This window comes from Aspergillus undulatus (assembly GCF_047715775.1).
Source record: "Aspergillus undulatus strain CBS 261.88 unplaced genomic scaffold BDV17scaffold_10, whole genome shotgun sequence".
Taxonomy (NCBI): Eukaryota; Fungi; Ascomycota; class Eurotiomycetes; order Eurotiales; family Aspergillaceae; genus Aspergillus; species Aspergillus undulatus.
The window spans coordinates 129,808-148,254 of record NW_027396614.1 but is presented as its reverse complement, the minus strand read 5'-3'; the positions used below and the strand labels follow the sequence as shown (position 1 = coordinate 148,254).

At 51.7% G+C, this 18,447-nt stretch overlaps 8 protein-coding genes across 8 annotated transcripts; 2 read left to right on the top strand and 6 right to left on the bottom strand.

Moving 5' to 3' along the window:
* Positions 1 to 70: 70 nt before the first annotated feature.
* On the bottom strand, positions 71 to 4,087 carry alg10 (dolichyl-P-Glc:Glc(2)Man(9)GlcNAc(2)-PP-dolichol alpha-1,2- glucosyltransferase; the record flags this gene model as incomplete). The annotated part of the gene is made up of 6 exons (XM_073759843.1): positions 71 to 802; positions 863 to 1,265; positions 1,325 to 1,449; positions 1,532 to 2,007; positions 2,261 to 3,283; positions 3,334 to 4,087. The coding sequence occupies 6 exons, from the start codon at positions 4,085 to 4,087 to the stop codon at positions 71 to 73; spliced, it is 3,513 nt and encodes a 1,170-aa protein (XP_073618142.1).
* A 245-nt stretch (positions 4,088 to 4,332) lies between these two features.
* Positions 4,333 to 5,279, top strand: psf2 (DNA replication protein PSF2; the record flags this gene model as incomplete). Its single annotated transcript, XM_073759842.1, has 3 exons — positions 4,333 to 4,446; positions 4,497 to 5,095; positions 5,171 to 5,279. 3 exons carry the CDS (start codon positions 4,333 to 4,335, stop codon positions 5,277 to 5,279), a joined length of 822 nt encoding a protein of 273 aa, XP_073618141.1.
* On the bottom strand, positions 5,186 to 6,794 carry BDV17DRAFT_256522 (CUE domain-containing protein). The gene is made up of 2 exons (XM_073757084.1): positions 6,193 to 6,794; positions 5,186 to 6,020 (listed from the first exon to the last, which is right to left on the bottom strand). Exons 1-2 carry the CDS (start codon positions 6,472 to 6,474, stop codon positions 5,721 to 5,723), a joined length of 582 nt encoding a protein of 193 aa, XP_073618140.1. The 5' UTR covers positions 6,475 to 6,794; the 3' UTR covers positions 5,186 to 5,720.
* Positions 6,795 to 6,912: 118 nt separating this feature from the next.
* Positions 6,913 to 10,988, bottom strand: BDV17DRAFT_256517 (condensin subunit SMC2). The gene is made up of 5 exons (XM_073757083.1): positions 10,895 to 10,988; positions 10,792 to 10,832; positions 8,547 to 10,704; positions 8,123 to 8,497; positions 6,913 to 8,073 (listed from the first exon to the last, which is right to left on the bottom strand). Exons 1-5 carry the CDS (start codon positions 10,919 to 10,921, stop codon positions 7,135 to 7,137), a joined length of 3,540 nt encoding a protein of 1,179 aa, XP_073618139.1. The 5' UTR covers positions 10,922 to 10,988; the 3' UTR covers positions 6,913 to 7,134.
* An 808-nt stretch (positions 10,989 to 11,796) lies between these two features.
* gtmA (gliotoxin thiomethyltransferase) lies at positions 11,797 to 12,830 on the top strand (the record flags this gene model as incomplete). The annotated part of the gene is made up of 4 exons (XM_073761506.1): positions 11,797 to 12,172; positions 12,231 to 12,269; positions 12,326 to 12,382; positions 12,445 to 12,830. The coding sequence occupies 4 exons, from the start codon at positions 11,797 to 11,799 to the stop codon at positions 12,828 to 12,830; spliced, it is 858 nt and encodes a 285-aa protein (XP_073618138.1).
* Positions 12,831 to 14,000: 1,170 nt separating this feature from the next.
* BDV17DRAFT_14556 (uncharacterized protein) lies at positions 14,001 to 14,380 on the bottom strand. The gene has a single exon (XM_073754385.1). It carries the CDS (start codon positions 14,275 to 14,277, stop codon positions 14,044 to 14,046), a length of 234 nt encoding a protein of 77 aa, XP_073618137.1. The 5' UTR covers positions 14,278 to 14,380; the 3' UTR covers positions 14,001 to 14,043.
* Positions 14,380 to 15,106, bottom strand: BDV17DRAFT_14505 (uncharacterized protein). Its single transcript, XM_073754375.1, has one exon. It carries the CDS (start codon positions 14,927 to 14,929, stop codon positions 14,483 to 14,485), a length of 447 nt encoding a protein of 148 aa, XP_073618136.1. The 5' UTR covers positions 14,930 to 15,106; the 3' UTR covers positions 14,380 to 14,482.
* A 637-nt stretch (positions 15,107 to 15,743) lies between these two features.
* BDV17DRAFT_14503 (NOT2/NOT3/NOT5 family protein) lies at positions 15,744 to 18,147 on the bottom strand. The gene is made up of 7 exons (XM_073754374.1): positions 17,989 to 18,147; positions 17,562 to 17,669; positions 17,347 to 17,488; positions 16,723 to 17,249; positions 16,368 to 16,668; positions 15,961 to 16,315; positions 15,744 to 15,903 (listed from the first exon to the last, which is right to left on the bottom strand). The coding sequence occupies exons 1-7, from the start codon at positions 17,999 to 18,001 to the stop codon at positions 15,811 to 15,813; spliced, it is 1,539 nt and encodes a 512-aa protein (XP_073618135.1). The 5' UTR covers positions 18,002 to 18,147; the 3' UTR covers positions 15,744 to 15,810.
* Between the last annotated feature and the right edge of the window lie 300 nt (positions 18,148 to 18,447).

Here is an 18,447-nt window from a genome sequence, read left to right as displayed (position 1 = left end):
GAATGAAGCTATGCCACGCTATGCTTTGCTATCTTGCGTACGTCAAGTATGGCAGGAAATGATCATGCTTCTACGCCGTCCATGTCTGTCCCAGCCAGTCGGGCTCCAAATGCTCCATCGTCGCACACCATGGAACGTCCTGTGCACCGTACGAGGTCAAGGGTAGATCGTACGGCATACGGAAGCCAACCAGAGCCGACGGACCCGTTGCATCAGCGACATTCCAAGGATAAACCGGTCTGTCCTTCTTGAAACACGGCACCATAGCCATCGAATGAGGCTGTCCCTGCCTCTGCTGCTCAGCGAAAAGCTCTGGCCAGACCAACACCCCAACCTCCCAGCTACAAATCCTCACCTCCCCACTCGGATTAGCAGCAGCACCCCACGCCTGCGTCGACAGATTCGCCGAAGTAACAAGCGCCCAATCAATCCGATCCATGCTCTGCGCATCCGTGAACCGTATGTAAGTCTTGATATGCGGAGCTGCGCGGCGCCTTCCCGCATCTTGGACGCCCCGTGGAAGCCTATCTGCATCTGCTACGTCGCCCGCCCAGTGCCGCAGGTAGGGCCGCAAATACTGTAGCTGTTTCTGCTGTGCTGCGCTCTGAAGTTTCATGTGGATTGACCCACCGGAACCATAGCCGTTCAGCGAGCGCCGGATTTCTTCGGCCGTTGGGAAGATTATGGAAAATTTGGGGCGGCGCTTGGTTGACGGAGATGTAGGTCTCGATGGAGCGAGGGCATCGAAGAACACGTCTTTCAGCCATTTGTCTGTTTGGCCCAAGGTGGCTATTGACGACATCTATAGAAAGATTAGTACATTATTACTTTGTACTTTGCTGAGACTTGGCGGGTGTCAAACCTGGGTGACGATATGCGGCGTCGTCTTGCTATCGCGTTCACTCAATGGAACATTCTGCAGGGCATCCCGCAAAGCCGGCCATCCCCAGAGTGTCTTACCATTTCCATTGCTTGAAGCGCTAATATTCTCCTTTGACGGGACGCTTGCAATCAACGCAGCTCGGACAGCACTAAAATCGTACTTCGCAAGCCCCTCAACCAGTGGCCCTGTCTTTTTTATGCCGTACGCCTTCAAATACGCAAGTAAATCCCTCTTGAACCGAGCTCCCGAGCCCCAAGCAGTAGACCTCTCCCCTTCTGGGCCTTTAGTATTGGGACCAAGAGGAAGGAGAGGTGAGCGCCAGACCGCCTGGCACATATTCGCCCAGTCACCGGGAATCATGTTTGCCGTGTGGATGACAACCCTGGTTTAAGCACCTGTCTTAGTTCATGCATTTGCTCGTATAATAGAGACCACACTCACTGGGCAGAATCATCATGCCTCAGCAAAATCATCATCTTCGAGTGATGCGTCCCGAACGGCTCAGGCATATATGCAATGATCGGCTCGATGTCCATACCGAGGTTCTTATATCGCTGACAAGCTTCCTATATACATTTATCAGTCCTCTACCACTCCAGGTGAACAAAGTCCAAAAACAAGAACAAGATAAGGCAGAGCAAAACTCACATCAATCCTAACCCTATTATCCGACTCGCTCTTCCAAGACCCATGCACAACCCTAACCTTGACCAGCCGCCTAACATCCTCATCAAACTGCCTCAAGAGAAAGTCCACATCGAACAGGTAATTGAACTGCCAGCATTCGCGGATCAAGGGGTCACCTAGGATATCGCGCAGTCTGGCCGTATCTCCATTGTTCTTGAGAGAGTCGCTAAAGTCTCGAATGCGGGTCAATTGGATTGGGGAAGGGATAAGTCGAGGTGAAGGAGTAGTGTCGATATTGTTGGAATTGTCTTTCGAGATCTCCGAACGCCGGTGCGGGGAGGCGGAAGCGGGGATAGGGACATGGACGGAGACACGTCCTGGACGCGATGGGGGAGGGGTTATGGAGCGGTGGAGGGAGGCGAGGTTCGACGTGGAAGAAGTTTGGGGTCGGTTTGGGGCTGGATTAGGTGATAACTTAGGGCGTTTTGCTGGACGGTCTGGCTGGTCGTCCATGTCGGCGTTGTTGGAGACGGAAAGGAAGTTGTTGTGCTGGGAAAGATAAGATAAGAAGTTCCGATGCTGGGGGCAAGCACTTGCCGCGTGTATTACCTACTATAAACTGCTCAGTATGGATGATATTAATGAAACTAGTATCTATCTATTATACAGTCTATACTATTATGCTTGAGTAAATATATCACCACAGAAACCGCTGAATCCTCCCTGGCTCCTGCGGCCACTCAAACCCACCATGAAGGAAAAGACACCCGGTAAGCACATTAACGAGCAAAAACCAGCCCGTCTCCAGGAACAACGGAAAGTTGATTGCCGTACGTGCCTCGAGATCCTTCTCGTCGCCGGCTCTCCGATAAACTACCGGCGTCGGAGACGGCGGCAAATGAAGCCTCCACATGACCCAGGGGATGATCAGGTACCGAGGCTCGACGAGGGGTGCGGTGACGAGGGATAAAGCTGTCGCTGCTAGCCATACAAGGACGAAGCTTACGCAGAACGACTCGTGTTCCTGTCGCTGGCGCCGCTTGATGTGCTCTTGCAGGTCGGCCCAAACTTTGGGGTCAATGGGTTCGGGAGCGGCGGCGGCTGCGGCTGGCTTTTTGGGGGCCTTTTGCTTTTTTTCGGACTTCTTCTGGTCTTTCTGTTCTGGCTTCTGCGAGGATGATGAAGATGGAGCCGCTGGTGGCTGGTTTTTCGCAACGGAAGCCACCCTGGGGGGAGACGTGACGGGTGAATAGCCCATCGCGGAGATGATCATCCATGCTCCAAGGAAGTAGACGATGGTCGCTGCATACCTCGTGTAAGGGTGAGAGTTCAAAAGAAGACGGAAGACGTAGAATACATAATGTCGGTTATCAGCGAGGGTAAACGGGTGGACGATAGTGTTGAAATGCACCACTGCTAGCATGACTGGGAGAACGAGCAGTGCAGTCAATATCTTCGGGAGCTGTCTGCGGGAGGCTGGGAAGCCTTGGTCGAGGAACTTAGGTAGCATAAATTTTGGGAGCACAATGTTGGCCAACGGAGCCAGAAGAAGAGGCCATGAGAAGAAAAGGAAGTACGGCCAGATATACAGCATCTGAGCCAGATGCAGGCTAGCCGTATGGAATTCCTTGTGCCCTAAGACAACGCTGCCGTTCCATAGGACGAAGCCCCCGAATGCAGCAAGAATGAGCAAATACGGGATCAAAGAAGTCACAACAGATCCCAGGTTGTTCAATGCAACAGAGCACAGCGAGATGGCGGTTTTGAAGTAGTCTGCGCCTCGTCAGTCCAGAACCGGGTCAAAAGTAAAAACGTATTCTTACCTGCGAATGACGCATCCAGCACAAAAGGATCATACAACTCATTCTTCGAGCCAGCAGCCACAATAGCCGCCACATCAGAAGACTCACAAGTCTTGGTATTGAAGCGAATCGTCCGCACGACTCGCAATCCACCAAAGAACACCGACACCCAAAAGATATTAGTTTGTCTGAAAGCCAGCGCCACAACACCAAAAATCAAGAACACGGCAGTCTCAAGCGGCGCCGATCTCTTGCGCGTCCGACTCAAATCCCAATTGTATGCTTCAATAACCACCAACAGCGCCAGGACATCAGTGTAGTACAGGCCGGAGAAGAAGAACAGCGGCGGGAAAAGACAGATGTTCAGCACCGTGTGGCTTAGCCAAGCACCAGACGGACGAGTATTCCGCTGTCTTCGCAGGGTATCGAGTGCGGTTTGTAACCTCAAGGGTAGGAGGACAGCTGCTGCGGCGGCGTTCGTTGCGCGGAGTGCGGGAGGGTCAAGCTGCTCGGGGGTGCCTCGGAGGAGCAGTATAAGGGCGCATACGGCGTAAGAGAAGATATAGAGACCGGGAGGCGTCGTGATCTTCGGGTCCCAATATGTCCAGTTGTGATCCCAGTATGCCTGGGCTTGGGGGATGTGGAATGCTTCGTCGAGATATGGCTCAGGGACGACCTTGTTGACTTGGGTCATCCAGATAACGATCGCAAGTAGTCCGAATGGGACGGCATAACGGGCTGCCAGGGCCAGACCCGAGCGGGGCTTAGAATTCATCTTCGTCAACTGACCATACAGGTCTGAAAGATGGTTGTAGGGAGGTAAGAGGGAGCCTCAACGGGGAGAAATACTTTGGGACAGCTGCCCTGCAAACAGAACAAACCACGCTCATTTCAGTCCACATTTACTCCTCGCTGCGGCGACGCGCATTTACACAGTCAAAAAGTCATGGAATATTGAATTCAAACCTAGTCATCCTATACTTGCCCTTCCGACCCAATTGCACAATATCCGCCGGGTCGATGGCGTTCCCCCTCCCGCGGGGCATCACGCCCCCGGAGATCTCCTTCCTGGCCGAGATGGAGCTGGTCACGATCGTGCCTCGCCAACGATTAGAAGGGCTCGAGCTATTAGGCGTACGTCCTTTCCCTCCTTCAACTTTAATCTATACTGACATCCTACTTAGGGCCCCGTCAACCCACTCATCCCACCCCGCCGAACAACAGTCCCCCTCTGGCTCGCCCTCCTCTTAAAGCGCCAACGCCGCGCAAACATCCTCCCCCCACCCTGGCTACACCCCGAATCCCTCTCGCTAATCCTGGACATCGAAACCCGCGACCAGGAGTACCAGCACGCTTTCTCCCCGCCCCCGCCCCTCCCAGGCCAACCCACTATCCGGCAGCGCAACGCCGGCCACAGCAAATCAACCGCCCGCCCGCGCTTCACACCGGAGGGCCAGCGCTATTACCCGACGCCTCCATTCCTGCCGCAGAATGTAGCGACGGATCAAGCGTTTGAGGACGGCGAGCCGCCGACACTGCCGTTTCATTGGCTGGAGGTGGGCACGATGTTGCTTGATGTTGCGGGGGATGATGTGATTGAGCCGGATCAGACAAGGCGGTTACTGAAGGAGTTGAGGGAGGTAAGGTCTGCGAAGATCAGATCTGGTGTGGAGGTTCTTGATGATGCGGCGGGGCCCGGGGGTGGTGTTGCGTTGACGGGTGTTGGGGCTATGGAGATCGGTGAGGGGAGGGGGTTTATTGGGGGGGTTGTTGATGGTCTTCGGTATGTTGTTCTTTTTATATTATACTGGCTCGTCTTCAGGTATAAGGCGCAAGCACTGATTTGTGTCTGATCAAGGAAAATCGGAGCCTCAAAAGAGCAAGCTCGCCGCGAACAACTGGCGGAATCAGGAGCGAGTGGAGGCTACGACGCGACGCAGGATTATGACGATGATATGGAGTTCTGAAATGAACACGACTGACTGTTTTGGCTTCTATTGGCAACTTGGAGTTACGGAAAAGGCATAAGAGCTACACTGCGGCAGCATTCTCTCTTCGCCTATGGTGGAATTTCAAATGTACATATATATACCCGAACTATAGTTCCGTTCAGAAGTGAAGATGACTCGATTCAACCTAACACCATGAGCATGCGACGCTGTGCTGTAGAGTCCAAAGAAGATAGGGGAAGTCCGTATGGATATCAAAGATAAAAATGAACAGCCAGAAATGAGAGATGTGAAAGAAGAGCGAGGAGTCCGGGGAGAAGAGGTTAGACCTCTCTTCAGCTAAATACACGCGACATCCGAAGCCACCAGGTGTCCGCCGAATCGAAGAGGAGCCAACCGGGGACCGTCAACAAATATACTGGTTAACATCAAACCATCCGCGCTCAAGGCGAGGGCATGTTATTGAGCGCCTGCAATCTCCTGCTGCTTCTGCTCCATCTTTCTCCGCGCCGCGAGAATCATATCGTCCCTCCGCTTCTGGAGAAGGCGCTGCCGCTCCTCCTTATTCTGCGACCAGCCACCACCGGATGAAGCCTGCGCGGCGGGCTCAGCCCCGCTGGCCTCAGCAACCTTCGCAGACAGGTTATACCTCGTTATCAAATCTTGCCCGTCGGATTTGGGCGTTGATGAAGGCACGGGCTGTGTAGCTGGTACGCCGGTTGGGGGAATCGCAACGAGAGGTTGGAAAGAGGGCGGAGGCTATAATGTGAATCATCCGGTTAGCATCACATTCTCCAAGAGCAAAGCAGGCGGGCAGAGCAGAGCAGAGCATGACACGACTACCTCGAGGCGCAGCAGCGCCTGTGTCAGTGCCGGTATACTCAACTCAACCAAACCCAACCCAGCTGAGCAAAACCAGAGCAAAACATACCGCATCAAGCCCCCGTCCAGAAAGAACCCGCTCCGTAGTCGCTGCAACATTCCCTCCATTGCGCTGTAAATCCCACATGATCTCGCGCGTGCTCAGCTGGGGGAACATCTGCGATATTTGCTCGACCTGGGCCGGGTCAACGACGTTTCCGCGGGTGCGGCCTCGCGATCCGGACGTCGCATTGTCGCCGTCACGCTTGAAGAACCATCGGATTACGAAGTACGAGACGACGGCGAGGGTGAGGAGGGAGGGGATGTTAAGGGACGGTTCCTCTTCGACCATTGTTGGGTGGGTGGTTTGTGTTGTCACGCGGTGTGGTTGAGGGGCTGGACTCGCGATGGCGATTCGAGTGTGTTGATTGCAGTAGCCGGAGATTGATTCCGAGGGTGATTTGGCTATGCTTTTCTTGATCGTGATGAGGTAGGTGGTCTTGTGAGGCGACGGTCGACGACACCGTTGAGGCGAGTGTTTGTCGGTGTCGTATGGGCAGCGCGCGGGTGCGACGCTGGATGTACAAGGGTATCTAGGATAACAAAAGAGATTCGAAAAGATATTAAAGACTGGATTTAGGAAAAGCGTGCGGGGAGAAGTAAAGAATGGAGGCGAGGGGATGGCAAAGTGGCAACGAGTGGAGGAAGATGACGGCGACCCGACGGTCGGAGCCGGAACAAATGGGTACCTTACAGAGTATATGGAGAATGGCTATGTGCCTATGTCAACCGCAGCTTCAATATAAGGTGTCATTATAAGTCGGCATAGATCGTAAAATCTATCAATGAATAAATCGCATGCTAATCCAGAGCGTCCATAAACAATCTTCCAGAAAACACCAGCATATCGCCCAGATGCCACCATGCGCTGACCGCAACAAGACCCATATGCCCAACCCGAGAAAACAGAACAAATATCAAGAAAAAAGTAAGCAGTTGCTGACACTAATGATTACTTCATGTCCGCAGGGGTGAGAGCCTGTACAACACTGGTACCCTCGCTGAATCTGGTCCGGAATATGCGATTCGCGTTCTGGAACATGCCGTCCTTCAACGAGACGACGATGAACTGTGATCCCTTGAACCGCGTCTTGATCAGACGACCAATGTTCTGCGTGTGGGACAAATCCAGTGCAGCGTCGACTTCGTCGAGAATGTACATTGGGGCCGGCTTGAATTGCAGAAGAGCCATGATCAAGGAGAGAGCAATAAGAGACCGTTGACCACCACTCAGCTCCGTCAAGCTCTGCTTCCAGACCTTGCCCAGAGAGACCTTGACTTCTAGTCCGTCGGTAATTTCCTTGCCCTCGGGAGGATCCAGCTTCGCGAAACTGCCGGGCAGAAGCTCCGAGAAGATTTGCCCAAAGTCAGCATTAACCTTGGTCCATGTCTTGTGAAGAGCCTCCTTCTTATACTCGTTGAGGTTAATGATGGTCTCCTCGATCTTGCTCTTATCGCGAATGACGGTCCTCATCATGTTCTTCAAGGCAGTCTCTTTCTTCTCCACGCTGTCGATCATGTTCATGACCTTGGGGTTGATCTTCTTCTTCATGCCCTGGAACCGCTCCGTAACGTTGCGCAGCGTAGCCTTGCACTCGGCGATATTTTGGTTCTTGAAGTCGTACGCCGTGTTGGGACGTCCAAAGTTATCTTTCTCGTCTGCGATCCACTCGTGCTCTTCTTCGAGATGGGCCACTGCCTGTTCAGCAGCGTTTTGCTCTTTTTGCAGTTTCTCCAGCTGGTGCCCAAGCTTCTGCATCTCCAGGCCTTCCTCAGTGATCTGAGAATTCTTGGACTGCATCGTTTGTTCCAGATCTCGTAGCTCGTCATCGAAGCCTGTCAATTTCGCCCTTTCGTCCTCGAGATGGGCTTGTGCGATGTCATGCGCATCCTGCCAGGGTCAGTCTAGATCAAAGCTGGGGTTGAGAGGGTGATGGTACCTTGATTCGAGCTTGTTCTCTCTTGAGGGAGACAATCTCTTCAATCTGAGCCTTCAGGGTGTTCTCGCTTTCAGCAAGTTGTTCTTCAGCTGCGGAAAGATCACTTCCGACCTGCTCCGACTCGAGCCGTGAAGCTTGAAGCTCCTTGTGCAAGTTCTTGACCGAGTTGGAGTTTTTGGCGAGACTCTTCTTGAGAGAGTCCAAGGTCGTTTGGAGCTCGGCAAGTTTGCTGTCCTTGTTATCGTTGAACTCACTCATATCCTTCTCGATTCGTTTAATATCCTTGGATGCTTCGCTCTGGCGCGTTTTGGCGTCAGCTATGTCTTTCTTCAGCTGCTCAATGTTCGCTTTCATTTCTTCCACAGCTTGAATGATCTGCGCTCGTTAGGATGACGTACTGTGATAGTAGGGGACGACTGCATACCGATGATGATGAGTTGCCACCAATCTGCTCTTCTGTGAGCTTGATTTCATGGTTCTTCAAATCTAGCTCCTGTTTCACGGAGCGGACAGTGTCGAGTTTCTTCTTTTCCTTCTTCATTGTCTCCTCCAGAGTTGTTAGTATGCGTTCCTTGCTTCTGATTTCCCTTGTGATTTCGTTGAGCTTTTGCAGGGTCACAAGCATGCCGCTAGAGTTGGGCGCGCTACCACCAGACAGTGTTCCGGACGGATCATAAACATCACCATCGAAAGTCACGCTCTTGATGCGAACTGCGGGGTCAAAAGTCACCCGCTTCGCGGTCTCCGCGTCGTTGGAGATCAAGGTGTTACCGAAGACATAGTTCATGGCCGCAGTAACCTCCTCGTCATATCCAATAAGCGACAGAGCCAGATCGACCTTTCCTGGAGCAAGGTTCTGAGCAGCCCCAATCTTCTCTGCAGATGCTCGGAAGGAAGAAATTTTGTTCAAGGGAATAATGGTTACACGCTTGCGAAGCTTTCCTTTCTGAAGAAGCTGCGTACCCGTGTCAGAGGAGTCGACAACAACATTGTACAAACGACCACCGGCACAGATTTCTAGAGCTGTAGCAGCCTGGAGCTTTTCTTTGTCCACAGTGAACAGCTGAGCCACCAGGCCCTTGACTTTAGACCGGTCAAAGTTAGGGTAGGGATCAGAGTAGTTGAATTCGATGTTGGCGACTTTCCTCTGAAGGCCATCTGCCCTTTGGCGCAGCTCGCGAATCTCTCGCTGGAGCCCACTCTGCTCTTGATATAGTTGCTCCTCACGGCCAGGCTCAAAGCCCAGCTCCGAAAGCTCGGCTTCCAACTTCTTGGCTTGAGACTTGAGACCCTCAAGGTCTTTCAGAAGACCAGAATTCTGTTCCTTTGCTTTCTTCGCTCTCGGCTCCTCCTCTTTGATCCGCTTATCCAAGTGCGCGATTTTGAGCTTAGCCTGCTCTTGCTCTGTCGCGGCGTTATTTGCTCGGTTACGTGCGTCCTGCAGCTGGCCCTGATATCCGCTCTCCTGGCCTTCTTTTGAGGCGACACCGGTCTGCAGTGTCTGAAGCAGCTCCTCCTTCTGCTCGGCCTCGGCTGTTTGGGCGTCAAGTTCCGCCTTGGCAGCGTCGTACTCCGCTTGCAATTTATCGTAGATTTTCTTCTTGTCCTTTAAAGCCTTTTCAAGATCCTTCACTGACTTCTGGAACTCCTTGCCCTTTTCTTTCTCTTCGTCGATACTCGCGTTCTTCAGGTCAAAGACTGTCGTCAATCGGACAAGTTCATGTGAATGAGCCTTGACTTCGTCCTCGAGGGCCTGGAATTTGCCTCCCTTGCGCAGTTCCTTATCTCGAGCTGCCTTGACCCGCTTCACATCGTCCTCCATGTGTGCTATCTCGCTCTTCAGTTTGGCCGCATTGTCTTCCAGCGCCTGGACTTTACGCTTCTTGTTCTCGCATTCCTCACCAGAAGCACGCAGTCGGTCGCCGCTCCGAAGATAGTCATGAGCGACAACAAGACGGGTCAAGCGCTCCAAATCGTTCTGCGTTTGCTGGAAATCAAGGAACGCTCGCTTTTCGGCTCTCAGTTTCTCGAGCTTCGGTTCGATTTCCTCCTTCAATAAACCCTCAATTTCGCGTAATTTCAAATCCTTCTTTGCCATAGTTTTCGCCGCCTTCTCCCGTCTATCCTCGAACATACGCGTTCCAGCCGCTTCCTCAATCATCGACAAAATTTCAACCGCCTTCATGTTCAAAACCTTTGTAATCCGACCCTGCATAATCAAAAAGTTTGGGTTATTGATGTTCAACTGCACACTCTGAAACAGGTTCTGGACCGTCTGTTGTTGCGCGCGATGACCGTTGATGAGATATTTGCTCGTACCGCCGAGAACGATCTGTCGGGTAACCGAGATGGTCGTATATTCTTCGAATCCGATCGGCGATTTCGAGGTATCTCTGTTGTCAAAAACAATCGTAACGCTCGCCTTAGTCACACCGGCTTGACCGCGTTTGTAGATTAGATCTTGGAGGTTTTGTGCCCGGACCGTGCTCATATTCGTGATACCGAGGACGAAACAAATAGCGTCCAGAATGTTGGATTTACCACTGCCGTTAAGGCCGGTGATAGAGTTGAAGGACTCATCCCTATCAATCGAAATCAAATTGTCAGCATAGGTTTATCGCAAGTCTCTGCAATCGCAAAGTCAATCGTGCATAGAATGCGGCGCGCACCATCCCGAAATGACCGTACGCACAGCGTACGATTTAAAGCCCTGCGACTCCGTTAGCGCTCGATGGACCTCGAATTAGAACTTTTCTGGGAGCAAATTCTCACGTCAATAATAATTTCTGTGATCCTCATGGTTCCGGCAGCAGACGGGGCCCGTCAACTTGAGAATCGGATGCATGCGACGAAGGCCGGGGAGTCGTTGGGTTGTTTTGCGGGCGATGTTTTGGCGGCGGAGTCATGTGTTTATGCATTCCCGCTTGCGGCTTAGCGCTGCTGAGATAAGACCCCGGCTGAGGGGTAACACGTGCTTACACGTGACTAAACACTTTTATAGTCGGTCCACTTTAGCCTTATTCGCCAGTTCGTTTGGTAGGTTGGGTCGACGAACTGTGTTCTTCTTTCTGAAGAGTGGCTTAGTAGAGACACTGGGACAGACGTAAGAAGAAAGCTGTGCCGGCCATACTTGAATCATTGGCATGCTTCTATTCGGTCATGGCTCAGCCATTCTATCTACTCTGAATGGTGCCCAGGTGCCCTAACTCTCCGACTCGGGAGGTATATAACATGAATGGGACTGGTTTTCCTCAACCATCAGCAGCCAGCTTGAGCACCGATACTCTATATAGCCGTCTAGTAATAAGATAAAGCTCAACTACTATGCTCGGTTTGGCGCCTGGCTCTTGGCCCCCAGCTTACAATCCCCACTTTGCTTTCAGCCGCGGAGAGTTCTCGGACACTTTCTAGATTCCAACGAACCAGAGGCCAGAATAGACAGTATACTTCCAAGAGTATGAGGCCGTTATGATACGGACTGCAGAGCTGAAGGTACTCATAGACATCCGGAAAATACATATAAGCCCCTCGGGATGCTGCCTGGTCTCTCTTCATCAAGTTTTTCAGTTCCCCTCTTTCTACCTCCAGGCAGCCTTTAGCGGACAGTCGACCTAGATCTATATACCTACTCTATACCCAACCCTATACCAACCAAGCTCATCCCAACCAAAACAATGGCAGCCCCCCAAACAACCAGCATGTTCAAACAAGCCGACTTCGTCCGCCGGTACAAACTCGCTGAGAAACTTACTGGTCTTTTTGCTCGCCCCCTAATCAACCAAACCGCCATTGCATCTTACAGCAAGAACCCCATCATCCTAGAAAACGCATGCGGCACGGGTGCCATCTCTAGCGCTCTGCACCAGACGCTCCCTGACCAAGTCAAGCAAAGCTGGAAGCTCACCTGCGGCGACTTCTCCGACGCAATGATCGAAGTTACCAAACAGCGGGCCGCGGACGAAGGATGGCAGAACGCGGAAGTTAAGAATGTGGATGCCCAGGATACGAAGCTTCCTAGCGACTATTACTCGCATGTTTTGACTGCTTTTGGTGAGTTGGTTTTGACTGGTAAGAGTATGGAATGGAGATCACTGACATGGATACGTAGCGATTCCCATGCTTCCTGATAATGATGCCGCGCTGAAAGGTTAGTCTAAACGAATGTGGCGTTCTTCCAGATGTCCAAAGCTAATCACCTCACAGAATGTCTCCGGATCCTACAGCCAGGAGGCACATACGCATCTACCAACTGGAAGACAAGTACGTTCCCATCCTCATGCTAACAAGCAACCCACACCAGCTAACCCTCCTCAACAATCCAGCACCCCAAATAGCCATAATGCTATCATCCCTCGAAGCCCTAACACCAGAACTCCCGCTCCCGGACGCGGAGCAATTCCAGAAAAATATTCGCAAAGACTGGGACGACGAGGCCGTCATCAAGTCTGCTCTTGAAAACATAGGGTTCACCGAAGTCAAAGTCACTCCTGTCACCGACAAAGTCTCGTTCCCTATTGCCGAATTCGTGGAGATGAACAAGAGCTTCACGCCGGCTTTCTTGGGCAGGTTCTGGACGAAGGAGCAGCAGGAGCAGCATGCGGGGCGGGTCCCGGACGTTATGCAAGAGTGGTTGGAGAAGAAGTTTGGGGTTGATGGGGTGGTGACGCTTGAGCCAACGGTTATGGTTGTTACTGCGAAGAAGCCGTGAATTGCATGTTGATTTATATACCTGGGACAGCTGTTACAGCAGACTCTCTATGGCGGGAGAATTTGTTCCTTGCGGTTAGTTTTATATATAACTGATCGATTCAAGTTCTGGCAGTAAGCTAGCATTCGTATCGTGCACTGTAGGTCCAATCTCACCGTTCCACATTTTAAGATTCGAAGTCTCCTGCAATCCTAGATTTTGATTCAAGAGGACAACATAGATACACCTAACCAGGTCAAGTCCACCAAATCATTCCAATTTTTGCTGATACTGGTGTCGGTTGTTTACTGGTTAACAATATATAAACCATGCCGGTTGGTCCATCCAGGATGTAATGAGAATATAACAGACGGGACGATGATCCCATTTGTATAAACACAAAGCCTTGGAACCTTATCACCGGAAAAGGGCGCGAGTTACCAACCTGCGGGATTGGCTCTAGATCGACTGCGTACGGCTTTCTCTCACTCCACTACCTGACGGGCACCATACTACTCACTACCAAACCAGGCGAAAAGTACTGGCCATTATCGACACCGACTTGAGTCATTCCTCTCTTGCCCTTTCATTTTTAAGGGGAGAACCTGCTTGTCGGATCTTCGTACACGCTTACCCTCAAATACTCCCGTGTGAATTCTCTTGCAATCGATTCAACGCCGGAGTTGGGCCACTCGACTTACAAGGGGAGTTGCCTTCAGGGTGGCGGCAACAGTCTAGGTAACGAATTAAAGGGGCTACGGCAATAATGTAACCCGGCGTGTACCCTAGTTCGGGAGTCGCGGGTGGCTATTAATTGTACGCAGCTGTAGCTGAGGTGTCAATAATGTCTGCGTTAATTTTGTAAGATACAGGATCCATACGGACCAGAAGCTATGCTACGTATCCAAAGACACTGGCCTGAAAAGCGCCTTGAATCCCTCCACGATTCGCTGGCGGTGCTTCTCCTTCAGTTCTTCATTCGACAGCTCAGTGCAGGCTTCGTATATCATGAAGAGGTCATCGTCGCCATCCTCTTCGTCCTCGTCATCATCTTCCTTCTCCTCCCCATTTTTATTCTCCTCGTCCTCTGCATCCTCCCCTGGTTGCTCTCCATCGTGAGCAGAGTACCCTTCCGAGTCCTGCGATGACGTGACGGTAGAGGTCTTTGCTTCGATCTCCTTAAATGTCCTCTCAACAATGCAATAAGTAGCGACGGGATCATCGGCCGCAATCTTCAGATTATCGAGGACAGAGAATCATAAGCCCGTTTCGTAGCCACACAGCAGCCTGAGATTTTGTTGATGATCTCTTGGTACTTTTCTCGATAATGCGCGATCTCTTCGGGAGAATTCTCACGTACATGGCCATGGCCCTCACCAGAAGCTGCATCTGCATTGGCGTCGTACAGGTATTTCATGTAGTCCCAGTCGCGAGTCAGCCAACTTGGATACACTTCATTCCCGAACATGCATTGCGGTAGAGCAAGCACCCCGTCCCAATCAATCAGGCTGAGTAGCGCCCCGTCTGTCTTTAAGACAAGAACGTTATGGATATCGAAATTGGGATGAGAGAGGACGAATGTAGTTTTCTGTCCTTCGCCTTGTTTTGGCTGTTATTCCTCCATTACCAAATCGATAAAAAGCTTCATGAGTCGGTAAATACCATTGCTGAAATCATCCGGTGGCATACCCTCGCTTGTCTAGGGCGTGGGTAAAGCATGACTTTAAGTCTGAGAGTGGCGCAACTTCGAAGAAGAAAGCAGATCCGTCATAGACGCTGTCTTTCCTCAGCAACTCGAGCATGGCGTTGATGTCCAGTTGTCTAAAAGAGCCAACGTCGCCGGACAAATTACCATTCGAATGGAAAAGAGGCATACCCCTCTGACTGAAGGTAAACATATCAAGCTGAACAATTGCCTCCGCAACATCCCTCAACACCTGAATACGGTGTTCCTCGAGAACCTCGTGAGAAACATCTCGATCAAACCAAGCTTCATACAGCGACCTCCCGTCGACGTACTCCATGAGGATAAACGGACAATCAAGAACATTATCGTAAGAGTCATCAAAGTCATAGACCTCCGGTAATGGAACAGTAGTCTCCCCCTTGATAAGACGCATTGTTAACGCCTCTGGTTTGAGGGCGCGGGTAGATAGCTCGTCATAGGCATCCTTGTAGCCGTTGGCGGGATCCTCTAAGAGCCAGCATGCACCATCGTTGAATTCAATTCGATAGAGGATGTTATGGCTCCCGGATAGAGGTTCTGAGTCGAGATTGCAGTCTATAGACGGAGACAAAGGGTGTTGTTTCTGTTGGCGTAATTGTTTTCGACGAAAGCGAGAAGCACATTCGGGTAGGAGGTTTAGCTTCAACCCGGCGCGGACGTTCTTGAAGATGGCAAGGTGACGGTTCTCTTTGTCTCCAGCGAAATTGTGTGAGTTTACTATATTTCTCTGGATGCCGCGTCAACAAGTATGTTAAATTGGAAAGATAGGTATTTGGTCAGTGCAGCGAAATGCGCTGGTAATGAAATATATCTTATGGATGGATCACCCCTCTGCCATATATACCCTGGCCCAGAGATAATGACTGCTTTGCTTTTGTTGCGGCGCAGGAGGCTGACAAGGGGACCCCGCGGCGGCGTCCTAAACGAGTCAAAGCTGGAGAACCCTGGCAAGGATGTTCTCGAACCACTACTTTGCATTGTACGTCGTCTGCTGCTGCAGGGCTGCCAGCCAAAGAACATAAACATGAGTCAGACAGAAGCCTTGGAGTACATTTCCTGCATTAGACAGCAAAGCACCCCAAGTTCATGCAATTCATCGATTGGTCTCAATAGATACCCTATTTACCCGTTTACCACATGACAAGTTGAGAAGAGAAACGCCTGTCTCTCAGCAAGCACGGTAACCCCCGCATGACCATATGGAAACTGGAAGTGAACCTAACGCCGTTGCTGATCTGACCCTCCCATTGCTCCTATCGTACTCCACTCATACACTCAAGACCCATGCTGCGGGAATCCAACTCGCGACAGTGTCCGGTTGGGGTCCATTCGGTTGTCCAGATCTTCGTAGCGAAGGATAAACTCACGCTGGCGGATAGGTTAGATTTTATCCAGGTTTAATGTAGAGGTAGAAGAACAGCATACCCTAACTTTCTTCCACGTGGCAGGATCCCATAATAAATAGACGCCGCGCTCACTGACTCCTCGTTCAACGTCCACAGGGCCGGGATACGCCTCGTCTCGCGTTAACCAGCATCGCTCGATCTTGTGATACCGCCATTTGCGGCCCATGAGCTCCTCTGCCGCAACCTCCTGCATGACATCTCGGGGCATGCTGTAGAAGATGTAAAATAGCGTCTCATCACTGAAGCTCGGAATCCTCGACTGCAGCGGCTGGACGTTTGCCACGCTATAGCAACCCGGGAGAGCAAAGTCCTGCTCCAACGGAATACCCGGCACGGACGCAACAAACGGGGAGATGAATGTCGAGTGCAGTGGCCTGATGCTGGTCTTAGTCTTACCCTAGGTTTAGGCACTCAAGGGATACATACTCTGGCTGATTCAAATCTAACCCCAATGTCATCAGATCTTGTCCAACCGCGAGGCTGGCAACATCGGCACTATCACTATGAATCATTCGAAGAAGACCAGCTAGACCGAATTTATCAAGTTCGCTCATCTCGGCTAAAGGTTGTTGGTCGGCTCCAGCGTCGTGTGACGGTCGACTTAGCCCTGGGGCTGCTGGTACCGTTTGTTGTTGGCCAGTGATCGCAGCAGTACTTGGGTCCTCCTTATCCTGCCCCGGAACGCCGTTGGTCGTTTGATTAACTGGTGACCTTGACGATGCGATTCCTAGAAAGCATAATGAGCGCCCATTCGGCCTATCCAAGGTTTAGCGCATCCTACCTGATGAGCTCGCCACCCCCGGTGATGAGATCCGTTCTTGTCCGCTGATCGCATTCGCCATCATATTTCGACTTTGAGCTGTCTGGCCTTGGTTGATGCTGGTAAACGGCATGTTGGTATTGAAAGCCCCGAACCCAGCACCTTGCATCAATGAGCTCCTCCGATCTTGGCCAAGGTCCGTAGGAACGTTCCGGCCTAACGGAGGAAATTCTTCGATATTCCCGGTCTGCGGTTGCGCACCACCGCCCAATTGTCCACTAATCCCTTGTCCGCCGTTTCTGTAGTCGTCTAACCGATTGGCGAACTGAGACCCGGATGGGAAAACGTCATCGTGCGAAGGTTGACTCTGCTGTTGCGGAAGTTGAGTTTGCGTTTGCGGCCCTCTTGAAGGGGCTTGCGTGGTAGGATGTTGCTGTCTTTGAACAGGAGTCTGCTGCACGCCACGCTGGCTGGCATTCGCCCATACCATATGCGCCTGATTCTGTGCCTGCGATTGCGAGGGAGCTCCGGATAATGAGGGAAAGTCACTAAGCGAGTGAGAAAAGCAAAGCGTTAGTGGCGACCGCGCCCGGATTGATGGTGCACGAAAGCTGAAACCATAAGATCGTAACAGGCCAAACTCACGACAGATCGAGCGGAGTAGCTGGTTGCGAACCGCTGAGGCTCTGCGCAAAAGTCCCCATCGTTCCGATGTTACGTTGCTGGTTACCCTGTACCCCCGGCGTTCCACTCATGGGCAGGTTGAAATTCCAGTTCGCTCCGCTACCTAGTGATCCCTCCGGCGTCAGTTCCGATGGCAACGCTAACAACCAATCGAGCGAATCACGGCGTTGTCATACTTATTTTCCCGTTGGGCAAGCGTGATGAGGTCAACGTCGCATTTCGAGCTTGAGCTTGTTGCTGTGCGGGGAACCCCGACATGGCTCGTAGGGGCTGTGGACCTGGTCCTGGGATATCAAGGAACTGTCAGCGAGGAAATCAAGGCGGCGGAAGAAGATTCTGTGTCGGGTTGTTTGCTTCAGTCAGAGCCGGTGGCGTTTGCGAGGGAAGTGGTGCGAAGAGCGTAGGTCGCGGGCGGAGCAACCATCCGTGGGAGCGTCTGCAATTGCGGCAGCAAAGCAAACGGGAGATACCCCTTTGCATCGATTCCCTCGAAAGCGACCAGGCTGCTATCAGACGGTATGTGTACCAGAAACACCGCGAACAGAGATCCGGACCGAGCTCAAGCGACAAAGGAGACGCAGGGAACAAACGGAATTCACGAACCTGGCCGATTCATGGTGAATAGTGGCCTTTGGAGGCAGCGGATATGGTAGTAGTTCGAGAGATCGATATTCGAGGCAGAGTTCGCAGACCGAAAGCCGATAGCATCAAAAACCGGAGTGGTTTCCAGGATGCCTCTTTTGCCCACACTCGTTGCGACGCCTTTGGAAAGTAAGTGGAGTGAGTGCCACAGCCGCGCGCTTAGGCCTTGCGCACTGACCAGTTAGCCGCGTCCTCTATCGTCAACCCTGTCGGTGACTGAACGTTCTACGAGCACTATTTTTGAGGAATAATGTTATGATATAGCCTTCAAAGATTCGGTGTTGCTAGCATAGCAGCTTTTCTGATTGTGCGGATTGCCAAAGTGTTACATACATCAGTCGATTCAGAGACCCAGACGCGGTACTGCTTTAACACTGCCCAGAACAGAAAGTACATCGACAGCTGTAAGAAGCCTCGAAG